The 14,132-nt window shown below is 33.9% G+C and overlaps 1 protein-coding gene across 1 annotated transcript in view; it reads right to left on the bottom strand.

Annotated features, from left to right (window-relative positions):
- Positions 1 to 867: 867 nt before the first annotated feature.
- The window catches only part of SNAPC1 (small nuclear RNA activating complex polypeptide 1), a 24,734-nt gene continuing 11,469 nt past the window's right edge, over positions 868 to 14,132 (bottom strand). Inside the window, exons 7-10 of the mRNA XM_002913047.4 lie at positions 12,860 to 12,922; positions 10,170 to 10,317; positions 5,527 to 5,625; positions 868 to 2,399 (exon numbers count right to left, since the gene is read on the bottom strand). Coding sequence (XP_002913093.1) covers positions 2,338 to 2,399; positions 5,527 to 5,625; positions 10,170 to 10,317; positions 12,860 to 12,922 — 372 coding nt within the window. The 3' untranslated portion in view covers positions 868 to 2,337. The remainder of the gene's footprint in view (positions 2,400 to 5,526; positions 5,626 to 10,169; positions 10,318 to 12,859; positions 12,923 to 14,132) is intronic.

Here is a 14,132-nt window from a genome sequence, read left to right as displayed (position 1 = left end):
AATTCATGTGTAGATTTATCCAACAGAAATACCAACCTAAGTGAGCCAAAATATACACACAAAAATCAACACAGCATTATTTGAAATAGTGAAAAATGAAATGAACCTGCACAGAGAAGAGGCACCAGAGCAGGCCTGAGATTGCAGTCCTTATAAAGGCCTGCTTGCAAGGCTGGCCCTTGGCTGACATCCGGGAACTTGGCTGGTGAACAATTCCGTACACTTTCCCTGAAGACCCAAACCTGTATATAAAGCCATCATGGAACTGACCTACTTTACAACCCAGAGCACCACCCTGCACTGAGACTCAACTGGTTTTAACCTTTCCTTACTGCTTAAGCCACTGCAAAATAGGGTTTTACTGCTTGCCGTCAGAAGTACTACTCTCGATTTCCATTTCTGTTGGCTTATATAAAATGACACTGAATTTATAGGCAAGAGCCCTAAATTTGCATCCCAGATGCATCATTTCCTAACTCTGTGAATGTGGGCAAGGCATTTTACCATCTTAAGATAGAGTTTCTTCATTGTACAAGTGAAATGATAGTCTTTTAAGTATTATGAAAAAATAGAGGGCAACTCACTGTGTTAGCTGTACAATGTTGTAAATGTTAATGATCAGACAAGTTCTAGCAAATTACCTAGTACACAAGAGGCCATTGGTACCTCCAAGCGCTCCAACACTAGAATGTTTATTTTTTTTTTAAGATTTTTTATTTATTTATTCGACAGAGATAGAGACAGCCAGCGAGAGAGGGAACNTGCTCCAACACTAGAATGTTTATTTATTTTTTTTTTAAGATTTTTTATTTATTTATTCGACAGAGATAGAGACAGCCAGCGAGAGAGGGAACACAAGCAGGGGGAGTGGGAGAGGAAGAAGCAGGCTCATAGCGGAAGAGCCTGATGTGGGGCTCGATCCCAGATCGCCGGGATCACACCCTGAGCTGAAGGCAGACGCCTAACCACTGTACCACCCAGGTGCCCCCAACACTAGAATGTTTAAATCCCAGAAGCTCTATCCAACGTCCACATTATGAGAACTGCCCATCTACTACCAGGAACATCTGAAACCAGGGGAAATAATTTTGTTTAGTAGCTAATGTGACAGCATACATTCTAATGAAAGTTTACTTGGACTAGCATCAGTATTTTTATTTTAAAAGATTACAGATATCACACATTTTCACTCACAGGACATTTGCAAAATTCCTGAATATACAATACTTGAAAACGACATGGAGTATAACCAACTGTAAGACACGCCAAGCTAAGCACATGGTGTGGAGATGGTCTGCTAGTGGCAGCAATTCAAACAACATGGCTTAAGGGATCTCCATTTAAATTTCTTAAGCGAGAAATTAATGGAGATACGTCCACAAAGCTTAGAAATCTTCTGTACCATCTCTTCTGTACCATAGACACATTCTGGAATTTACCTTACCACTCTTGAAAGTTTTATTAGAAATAATTAGTATTTAGGGGAGCCTGGGTGGCTCAGTCAGTTAAGTGACTGACTCTCTGAGGATTCTCCCTCCCTCTCCCTCTGCCCCGGGAGCCATACATGTGCATGTGCGTGCACACGTGCTCTCTCTAAAAATAAATCAATCTTTAAAAAAAATTTTCAAAAAGAAATTATTAGTATTTAAAAGTTGTATTTAAACAATGTACTGAGCCAATCATATATGTGTATCTATGTGGACACATGTATACATATATCTATACATATACAAACATACACATACATAAATGTTAGGCCAAAGGGAGCTTTAAAACAAACACCAAAGACTATTTAATTGATTGCAGAAGTAGAAACTGGGCTTCCTAAATATCAATTATGTAAGTTACTGACCACATAAGTTTCATATGTTCAAAAATAAAGCAAATAAGGCAAAAATTGTATTGCACTTAACCATACAATATATAGTTACTACACATCATAAACAAATCCATTACCATACTATAATTAGCCACTTGCATGTAATAAACATTACTACTTCAAGAACAAATATTTTAAATAGTTAATATTATCAGAACTATAAGAAGTATAACATCACAAAAAGTTACAGGAAACAATAACCTGCAAATAACAGGATTATTTCTATTACATTCTAAACGCAAATTTTATTTCCATTTATGCAGATTTCATAAAAGGAAATGTTAAAATTAAATCTTGAAGTAAATTCTTATGTTCCTTTATAAATCTAGAGCAATGTTAAGATATTGCCACTTCAGAGAAATAACCTATAGTTTCCCAGAAGAATTATTTTTAATACTGGCAGTCTTCCTGTTCAATATACAAAATATAAATCTTTTCTTCTGTCAGAGACGTCGAAATTAAGAATTTTTCACTGGGTTCTTTGTTCTGTATTTTCTTTTCCTCTTGGGTGCAGTGAACTCTAAAGACATAAATGAAGAATTCTGTCAGGTCTACAAAATAATACTTTAACTGATAACATACATTTAAATGATATAGCTGTTTAACTGGAATGCCCTTACAACAAAGCTCCAACAAGAAATCCTAAACCAGGGGCTCCTGGGTGGCTCAGTCAGTTAAGCGTCTGCCTTCAGCTCAGGTCATGATCCCAGGGTCCTGGGATCGAGCCTCGCATCAGGCTCCCTGCTCAGTGGGGAGCCTGCTTCTCGCTCTCCCTCCGCCTGCTCATGCTCTCTTTGTCTCTCTCTCTCAAATAAATAAAGTCTTAAAAAAAAAAAGAAATCCTAAACCTAACATACACATGATTCTTTCCTTGGAAATGATACTGCAGTTGAAAACTTACTAAAGTAGATTCTAGTCTTCCCAAATCCTATTGAATGATAAGCTACTTTGAAGTTGTTTCATATGGGTACGCTCTCCCTACAACTACCATAGACCCAGTGTGCCAGATCTGAAAGGTATACAGGCTAGTGCAATGAGAATGAGAGAATGATTAACATTTGAATTTCATTCCAATTAAACCTGAAAATGTAACCCAAATCACTAGTACCATACATCTATTTTTTTATTATGTTCAATTAACCAGCATATAGTTCATCATAAGTTTTTCATGTAGTGTTTAACGATTCATTAGTTGTGTATAACACCCAGTGCTCATCACCGCACGTGCCCTCCTTAATACCCATCACCCAGTTACCTCACCCCCACCCCTTCCCTTCTGTAAGCCTAAGTTTGGTTCCCGGAGTCCAGAGTCTCCCATGGTTTGTCTCCCTCTCTGATTTCTTCCCATTCAGTTTTCTCTCCCTTCCCTGTGGTCCTCTGCGCTATTCCTTACGTTACACATATGAGTGAAATCATATGATAATTGTCTTTCTCTGCTTGACTTATTTCACTTAGCATAATCCCCTCCAGTACATCTTTTTGGCTATGACAGCCAATGCCAACACCAACACTCAAATAAGTGTTTATCTAAAAACAGCTATGAACCTAAAAATTACAAACCATTAAAAACAAAGAAAATAATAGAAAATACAAAAACATGAAAATTATGAAAGATGTAAAGAAACAAAATATTCCCCACCAGTGAAAAACTGAAGAAGAGTGATAGGAAAAGGAACGAGAAAAGACAAAAAAGAAAGTAAGAAGAAAAGGAGATTCTAGGAATCTCCTAGATTCCTAGAAGACAGCAGCAACCAGGATGGAGTGCAGCAGGGCAAGAGAGCAAACTGTCCAGTAAACCAGGCCAGAGGTCAGCAAGAAATTTCTTTAAAAATATAAAAATGACAAAATCCCTCATGTGTTTGAATATTCCAACAGGAAATTTATACAACTGAGGAAGAGTCTGAAGACAAATTCGTGTTAAGTTTACAGAAAAAAATTAATAAGACAAAAAGTTATCACTCTCTAGGGAAAACAAATGTACAGAGTAAGAAAGAATCACAGTACATTACATGGTTCTGCTGTCAATAATGTTTTATAAATGCAGAATACTGACATAGCTAAAATAATTATATTGGAAGGCTGGGGCCTGGGTAGTATACATGTGTTTGAAGTGGGAGGTGAAGAATATATTAAAGAAAACTATATCCTTGCATTCCTCAGTGGTAAGTCAAGAGATAATCCACAAACTAAAACAAAAAGAAGTGATAAAATACACATTTTTTAAAGACATAGAGGTAAATACCAAAACAATAACGAGTCAAAGATGATGAATCGTTGAACACTACATCAAAAACTAACAATGTACCAAATGTTGGCTAACGGAACATAATAATAAAAATAAAATAAAATAAAAAAAGATAAAGACAAGAAAGAAATGGGAGTGAGAAGACTGTGGTTTATTATAATGAATATTATAAAATTATTTGAATTAAGTCATATGCATATGTCATTATAATTCAACCAAATTTTTAAAAATCACAAACTGACAGATTTTCAAATGGGACTTGCCAAAGAGCCAGAAAGGTGTGTATGTGTATTTAACTATTTACTCACAAAAAAAGCCACCAATCAAGACTGGAAAGAAACTACAGTCTGAAACTCATCACAAGATGGTAAAGGACTACTTTATGCTAACAAAAGCAAATCACAGAAGCACTCACATTTCTGAAGGAACAAATATTCCTTGTAAAATGTCTATTCTTTGTCTTCCATATACTTCTATTACACCGTTTCTCTCTACCATAATGAACTGGGTTTTCTCCCTAGATTCTAAGGCCCTTAAAGGCACAGACTGATCTGATTCATTCAACAAGTATTTACTTAAGTCCACTATGGGCCAGTCACTGTACTCAGATCTATCAGATCTATAATAACTGTGATCAAAATAAAATGATTCTTAAATTCCAGTAGTATATATCTTTATAGCCCTGTATACAGCTAAGTGTTTGAAACACGACAGGCACTCAGGATATGCTCGCTGAATGAATAAAAAGCCAAATGAAAAAAAAGTCATTAAGCATTATTCTTAACACACAATATCTTCATTATCATTAATGGATTACCAATTATCAAGCCTAGCCTGCTAAATATAACTTATTCTCTGTAATACTATAATTATTACTAGAGATAAGATTATTTAAAATGTTGTTTAATAAACACTACAAATTATGAAAACTATAACACTAAAAGGTATAGCCATTTTAATTTATGTCACGCAATTTACAACTATTTAGTTACAATCATTCTACAGGTGAAAATTTTACATTCGAATTTGAAATAACTATTTTTTAACAATAAAACCTTTTTAAAGTTATATCCAGAAATTTGTATTTTGTGAACCTTGCTCTTTGTTAGGAATACATTCCAGGCATCCTCATGATGAGGTATATTCACGTACTAATAATGGTATTTTACCAATCCTTCACTTTTCACCTCAGTTGACCACTACCTCCTCTTCTTTCCATTTATTTATTGTACTATAACATTTACTTTGAAGTGTCATGATTAATACTAAAATTCTCCAATATGTCAAAGGAAAAAGCATCACAAGAACATACAGCTAACCACCATGCTCTTCAAGGGTTCCAAATCTTAACTGCTCTCCAAGCATAACTTTCCATCAATATTTGACAAAATTTCATCTGTACCTGCTTCACTAAAACTTTCACTGTCCTCTTCCTCTTCTGTAATTACAGGCATACTCAGCCTTAACGATTTGTCTTCTTTATGTATATTCTGCACGTCATCTGGAAATAGTTGGGAAAATTATTTCATACAAAAACAAAGAATGTTAATCATTGAGAAAAATTTTTACACAAAATAATGTCATTACTACAACAACATAAAAATTAGATATTTAAACTAAATGCTAAAATTGTAATGGTAAAGAGAAATATGCATTTTATAATACATTCTATTTTAAGTATTATTATATTTGTATCTCTGCTACAAATTGAAAATGCATTTTATAATACATTCTATTTTAAGTATTATTATATTTGTATCTCTGCTACAAATTGAAAACAATCTAATTCTTCCATTAAAGAAAATGAAGGAAAAGAGAAAAAATGAAATTAGCCAAACATGAATATTTTACTCAAGCTTTATCACACACATCATGGGTTTTATCTGTAGATATCAGGAAATAATCGTGTGCCTTACTTCAACTATATTAACTAATCACAAATGTAATTTTAAAGGTAATAGCCTTGTTTTTGAATGTATACTATCTTTTCTCACTACATTTTCTTGTTTTTTCTTTTTTGTAGCCATTGCAACAGGGGGTAACAGAATGTCACTATGCTTTTAATTTGCATTTCCTAATAACTAAAGATGTCAGACATCTCTCAAGATGTTTATTTGCCAGGCACATATTCTTTTTAAAATATCTGTTCAAATTTTTGCCCATTATTAATTGGGTTATTACTAAGGGTTGACAGTTCTTTATATATTTGGATACAAGACCTCTATTAGGTTTGTATTTTGCAAATATTTTCTCCCATTCTGTGGTCTGTCTTTTCATTTTCTTAAAAGTGTCTTCCAAAGAATTTTAACTTGAGGCAAGTCCAAAATTTATCAATTTTTTTTCTTTTATGGCTTGTATTTTTTATGTCATATATAAAAAATCTTTGCCCAATCCAAGACCAAGACCATGTTTTTTATGTTTTCATCTTTAAGTTTTATGATTTTAGTTTTTATATTTAGGTCTGTGATCCATTTTAAGTTAATTGCTATATATGATAAGAGGTGATGAGGATCTGTTTTTTGCATATGGATATAAAATTGTATCGGAGCTATTTATTGAAGACTATCTTTTTCCACTGAATTGTCTTTGCACCTTTGTCAAAAATAAAATTGACCATATGAGTACAAATCTATTTCTAGACTCTATTCTTTTCCATCGACTTATGTGTCTACCTTTTTGCAGCAGCACATTGCCTTGATTTCTGAAGATTCAGTTATTTGTCAAAACTGTTTTGGCTACTCTAGTTTCTTTCCATTTCCATATACACTTAAAAATCAGCTTGTTGGCGCGCCTGGGTGGCTCAGATGGTTAAGCGTCTGCCTTCTACTCAGGTCATGATCCCAGGGTCCTGGGATCGAGTCCTGTGTCGGGCTCCCTGCTTGGCAGGGAGCCTGCTTCTCCCTCTCCCTCTGCTGTTCCCCCTTCTTGTGCTCTCTCGCTCTCTCTGTCGAATAAATAAAATCTTTAAAAAAAAAAATCAGCTTGTTATTTATGTCACTGTTGGGATTTCTTCTTGGGATTACATTTAATCTACAGAGCAAGATGGGATTAGGTGACTCTTTACTGGTCTTCTAATCCATGAAGACTACATAGTCTCTCCATTTACTTAAATCTTCTTTGATTCCTTTCATCATTTTGTAGTTTCCAGCATACAGATCCTGCACATATGTTGTTACCTATATAACCAAACTATTCTGTGGTTTCTGTTACTACACTTTAATATTTTTTCACTAATTATTCCATTGTTAGTAGACAGAAATACTAGTCCTGTACCTAGGGACCTCGTTAAACTCACTTATTAGTTCTAGTAACTACTGTGTAGAAGTTCTGAGATTTTCTGTGTAAAAAATAATTTCATTTGCAAACATATATTTCTTCCTTTCTAATCTACACATCTATTATTTCTTTTTCTTGCCTTACTTCACTGGCTAGGACCTCCGGTATGATGTACAAGAGGAGCAATGAACAGTCATCCTGCCTTGTTCCCAATTTTAGAGGGAAAGTATGGTTTCACCATTAAATATGATGTTAGCTGTAGTTTTTCACAGAAGTCCTTTATCAGGTTGAGGAAGTTCCTTTTTAATCCTAATTTTCTTAGAGATTTTATCATGAACAAATGCTGGATTTGTCAAATATTTTGTCTCGATATACTGAAATGATTATATAGTCCTTCTCCTTTATTCTAATATGGTAAATTATGGTAAAATATTTCTTTAAATATTTTATTTAAGAAATAAACCAGCCTTATATTCCTGGGATAAACCCAAGTTTGTCCTACTGTACTGTCTTTTAATATACTGTTGGATTCAACTTGTTAATATTTAATAAAAATTTTTACATTTATGTTCATGTTTATGTTTCTTAAAATGTCAATAAGCTGGGAAGTGTCCCTTCTTGTGTCTTCTGAAAGAACAGCATAGTACTCCTTTCTTAAATGGTTTCTGNGTTTATTTCTTAAATAAAATATTTAAAGAAATAAACCAGCCTTATATTCCTGGGATAAACCCAAGTTTGTCCTACTGTACTGTCTTTTAATATACTGTTGGATTCAACTTGTTAATATTTAATAAAAATTTTTACATTTATGTTCATGTTTATGTTTCTTAAAATGTCAATAAGCTGGGAAGTGTCCCTTCTTGTGTCTTCTGAAAGAACAGCATAGTACTCCTTTCTTAAATGGTTTCTGGAATTTCCAGCAAAGCCATCTGGGAATTTAACTTTTTTTAGTAAATGTAGAACTACTACTTCTTGTGTTGGTTTTGGAAATGTGTGTCTTTTAAAAAATATATCCGTTATTTAACTTAACTAATTTACTGGCATAAAAGTATTCATAATTTTTCCTTATTATCCTCTTAATTTCTGCAAAGGTATATAATAGTATCCCCTACCTTACTAAATTTTGTGTTCCTATGTTTTTTCCAGTGAATTTTCTTTAAGATATTTTTACGCATAAAATCAGTCATTTGTAAATCATGATAATTTCATGATCATGAAATCGTGTCTTACTTCACTCTCCTGCCTAATTACATTAACAGCCAATATGAAATACAACTGATACTTCTTTGTATCACCAACGAACATGAGGTGGCCTTTTGTCAAATAACAACACACACAAACAAATAACACACTCACACACATACTTTTTTAAATTGAGTTAAAGATATAACCAACTATGTTTTTATCTGGAGCAGAGATTGACAAACTATGGCCCAGGCTAAATCTGGCCTATCACCTGTTTTTGTAAATACAATTTTATTGGAACATACTCATTTGTTTGTATGTTGTTTGTGGTTACTTTCACCTTACAATGGAAGAGTTGAATAGTTGTGACAGAAATCATATGGCCTATGAAGCCTAAAATATTTACTGTCAGGCCCTTTACAACAGGTTTGATGACCCCCTCCAATCTAGAGGATTCCTTTTTTAATCAAGAATGGATGCCATATTTCATCAAATGTCTTCTTGGGTAACTATTAAACTGAATTCACATTTTCCCCTTTAACTTATTTGTATGCCAAATTATATTGATAGATTCCTAATTCCACCATCCTTGCATTCTGGAACAATGCATGCAGTCAAGTTGTTTGACAGTTGGGATTTTTTTCAATGCATATAACAGGATTTTTTTTCAGTAATAATTATAAGTGAGATTGGTCTAACAGGTTTCTTCCCAGTATCTGCCAGCCTTGTAAAAAGAACTAAGAAATTCTGCTTTTGAAGTATTTCCTGATTATCCCTAACAAATATGCTATCTCCTCCTCTGAATTTTCAGTATACTTCAAGCAAATGTTACCGAACTTAATCATATCTGGTCTAGGTTAAAGGTATTTAACCTCTATTTTCCTTCCACTGCCTCAATATAGGAAGGAAAACATTTATGTTAAAAGGCCGTAACATATCTTTATATACTGCGCTAGTAGCTGGGAGTGTTTTATATTAGGCACTGAATATTTACAAATGTTTCTAATGCCTCTTTTTTCCTCCGGAGCCTGCTAATCAGATTCCAACTTTACGTATGGTGAATATATATTACTCATGTAATTTTTTAAAAATTAAACTATTAAAATATATAGTCATTTCTTTAAGAATCAAATACCAAGGTTAATTTTATAGACACACTATTTTAAAAGAAAAGGTACAGCTTAATTAATGCAGCTAAAGGGAAATATGGTTTACAGAATGTATTACTTACACCTAATTCTACATATAAGTTTAATTCACACACAAAAAGTACTTACAAAGGACGCTCTGGATAATTCTAGACTGATTCTATAAATAGCTATTTCACTTTTGGACAAGTTATTTAATCTGTATGGACCTAAATTTCAACATCTATGAAACAATGAATTTGATAATTCCTAGGGTCCGTAAGTTTAAGCAGTAAGATTCTAAGAATCTAAGATAATTTATTTTTTATATTAAATCTCACAAAGTTCTCAAACAAGTATCTAATCCCTTTTAATAAAGAAAAAACAGGGAGGGGAGGTTGTAAACAAAATCCATTATCCCTTGTTGAGTATCAAAAAGACTTTTTTAAGAAGTTACCTCTGTTTCTGGAGGACGTCTTCCTTCCTGATTTCAAGGTTTCTTTGTTTCTTTTTTTCCTAGTTGCTTTGATTTGTCCTTGACCAGATGCAGAATCAGAGTCAGAAGAGTCAAGTTTGACTTGACGATGCCTTCTTGACTTGGATGCCTTAAAAGTTAGAAATCCAATTAATCAAATGAATCACAAAATGAATCCAACTGATCGACAATTTAGGAAAAGACAAAATACACAAAGATGAGCAAAAATAAAAGTCATAAAGTAGTTTATCATTATCCTGGCTTGCTTAATACTTGTTGCATATATATACTCTTTTATCTTTACAACAGGAAAGGCTCCCTGCAACTGTCATCACCATCTACTCAAATTGAGTAAGAAATGTAGTTGTTGGGTTAAATGCAGTTGTTGTTGCATGATTGGGAAACAGGTGTAAAGGATTAGTACTGTTCCTTACTGTCTACTAACCTATTCCCCCTTTCTTGTAAGAACAGTTATATTCCCTAGCTACCATCATGTGTTTTGACTGGAACCACTTGATGCCTGGCTCCAGCGACGTGCTGCTGATCTAGTCAGAAGTTTCACATCACCACGGCCACTGATTTGTTCAGGGGTGGGCATGTGATCTCTATCATAACTTAATTTTAGAATTCTGTGTAACTATTAGGAAGGCAAATTCTCCCTTTCCATTGAACCTAAAACTGGAAACATGCAAAGCTGGCTGTCAGGAATGACAGTGAAAGCAACATAAAAGGTGAGAAATGGAGGGACAGTGCAAGGACATTTTAGTTATTATCAATGAATTCCCTTACTTGCTTAAGTAGAGTCCTTATAGGAGTTTTCAGTAATGCTGAAATCTAGGTATTAACAATTATTAAAAAATTACCATGCATTATATGTTAACTGTACCTCAATAAAGAAAAAACCTGCAGCTATGTTATGATGCACTCTTGTAACACTTTATGGGAATTACAATTAAATCTCATAATGTCTTAAGATTCACATTAAACATCAATTAGCACTATATAATGTGGAACAGTTCTGGTTTAAAACTATTTGGATTAACTTATTGTCCTTGGTGCTTTCATTCAACAATATTTTGTACTCAATTTACTGTGGAATAACAAATATATAACACTTAACTAATCTATAACCACTTTTAATTTTTTATTTATTCCTTTTCATTTCTACAACTAGAAAATGACAGTAACTTCCCACAAAATAAAGATACTCCTAGATTCATGAAAACAATCCGGGAAAAAATATGGGCTTAAGCACATAAATTTATCAGTGTTCCCTCCTGAAACCCCACTAAAATGATTGTAAGAAAATTATTGAAAAAACTCACAAAACAGAGAGAAAACAACACAGCTGTTAAAAAAAAAAAATTAGTAGCAGGAACAGTGATAGCTGACTTAACAGAATGAAGAAATCTGAAATCTAATTGCCTGTGTTGAGAAAATTACTATACAGCAAGGTGATCCAAGTGGATCAGGAATTTGAATCATCAGAAATGGGTCTAAAAAAATGGCAGATATGCTGAAAAATCTACAAAAACAATAGTGTCTCATTTCCCAACCTCAAAACTACACAACTGACCTCCTATAGAAAACAGAAGGCCTGCTCTCTGGAAAGGCTAAGCCAGAGAAGCTGTAGGCCTAAGGAATGGTATAGCTGAGGAACGCTTCTTACTGAAAATACGAAAATACGGAAGTTAAGTGAAACCTGCATAAAAAATGGTAAGCCTCTTGATTATCTCTGTAGGCTCCCAAAACATTGGTGGTTGGGCTTATTTACCCTTCTTTCCCCCAGACAAGGGAATGGAAGATTGCTCTCTGGTAAAAATGATGAGATCCAACAAAAAGAAATACTGAGGTTAAAAAGTCATATCTCCACATGACAACTCTTAAATATGATCTGAGGCTCTTTAAATATTTGAAAAAAGCCACCAAAATGAAAGAGATCAAAATAAACAAAAACAGGAACTCTGGGGGAAAAGGCACAAACTTCAAAACACTGTAATAAACATCCTCAAGGACATAATATTGCAACAGAAAAAAAATTTTTTTTTTAAAGAAAAGATTCAGAGAAGAAAAAAAAAACCCTTAGCAATAAAAAAAAAGTCAGCAAAATAAAAAAATCAATATAATGAATGGTTCAGAAGACAAAGTTTAAGCAATCTCCCTGAAAATAGAGATTGAAAACAGAAAAGAAAAATAAAATAAAAATTCAAGAGGAGGAGCAAAAATGCAGCAAATACTATCAAAGGAACAATATACAAAAACTCTCAGAACTGAAAGCTATCAGATCAAAAGGGCCTGCCATGACAGCCAAGGACAATGATGGAAAAAAGACCCACACCAACTTACATTATCATGACATTTCAAAACTCAAGGGATAGAGAGCAAATCCTAAAACCTTCCATGATCAGGCATACTAAAAGCTGGAAGACAATAAAAAGCAAAGGCATCAAAATTCCAGGTAAATACCAGAAGAGAGAACTAAAAGAGAAAAAACTGAAGATGGATTAGGAATACAAGGGTGGAAGTGGCGCAGCAGGACACTGCTGGGTTATGTAAACTCTGTAGTATTACTAGACTTTTTAAACTACGTACATGTATTACCTTGACGAAAAATAAATATATTGTTAAAAAAGCATCAAGTCCAAAATTGCCTTACTAAAGAAATAACTTACCTGAACGACAACTGAAAAGGCCTTTGATTTTATTCTCGCTAAAGATTCTGCCCTTTCACATCTCTAAATAAAAAAAAAAAAAAAACAGGAAGAGGGAGAAGAAACATAAACATTAAAAGAAATTATGGACTCCCAAGTATTTGTTATCAGAAATAAGATTTGAGATGGAAGGTAGGGTCAAAGAAATTAACATTTATTGGACACATATTGACCAAAGACATATAAACGCACACTACACTCTCATACCAGGTCCGCAATACCATCCCTATGGCTACTGATTGTTATTATTCAGGATTTAAGGAGGATAATATGAATGAAAGCCTTGGTGATCAGGCCATTGCCCCCGCATCTGCCTATGCCCAAAGATGGCTCCTTGTCCCATCCACTAAGATGGATGAAAACTCCGGAGGCAGGAAGCAGTAAATAGTAGCTAGAGCTCCATACTGGTTGAAAGTCAGACAGGAACAAAGAAAAGACATACTGCAAAAAACCCTACCCTGCGTAAGGGCTGAGAACACCTTACACCATTATCCTCCCCCTTCCCTGCAGAAACACTTAACCATCCTCACTCCCCATCTACACCTGGTATGTCTGTCATAGGGTTTCCAGTAAAGAACAGACTAATTCTTCAGAGAACTGATGTCTCAGAATTGTCTGAGGTAATTGTGATAATACTGACCAAGGGTCATGATACTTCTATACAGAATCACAGCCACATATCAAATGAAAAAAAGCTAACTAAACTATTGCCCTGTAATCAATCATAGAGTGAATTTTTCTGACCTCTGATTCTTGCGAATTTCCTTCTCTCTTTTCTTCTCCTTCTTTAGCTTTTGATTTTAAGGGTGGATTCTGAAAGAGCAAAAAAGTTATATATACACATTTATAATTCAAATGAACTAAAAATCAATTCCAAATCATTTCAGAACAATGAGAATCATTTAATTAGTAAAAAACTAAAAGATCATTTCATGTTATTACAGCATGGTTCACCACCTGACATTAAGACCAAGGTTAGGTTTCAGAATAGTTCTTAAATGAAATGCCTAAATCCTAACTAATGAAGGAAAATATACACTTTATACAGCAGTAAGAAAGCTGGTTTATTCTCCCTTCCCTCAGGTTTTCAGAGGTCTTAGTAATGCTAATTGAAGAGTTTATTAAAAGAGTACAAAAAAAAAGGTACTATAAAAGTACTGTAAGAGAGTACCTAATAATTTTTACATGAATTGCCTAGGTCATTTGTGTAACCCATTTGTAACAAAGTATTCAA

This window comes from Ailuropoda melanoleuca, chromosome 14 (assembly GCF_002007445.2).
Source record: "Ailuropoda melanoleuca isolate Jingjing chromosome 14, ASM200744v2, whole genome shotgun sequence".
Classification (NCBI taxonomy): domain Eukaryota; kingdom Metazoa; phylum Chordata; class Mammalia; order Carnivora; family Ursidae; genus Ailuropoda; species Ailuropoda melanoleuca.
The sequence above is the reverse complement of the archived record's forward strand: the minus strand, read 5'-3'. Positions and strand labels throughout refer to the sequence as shown.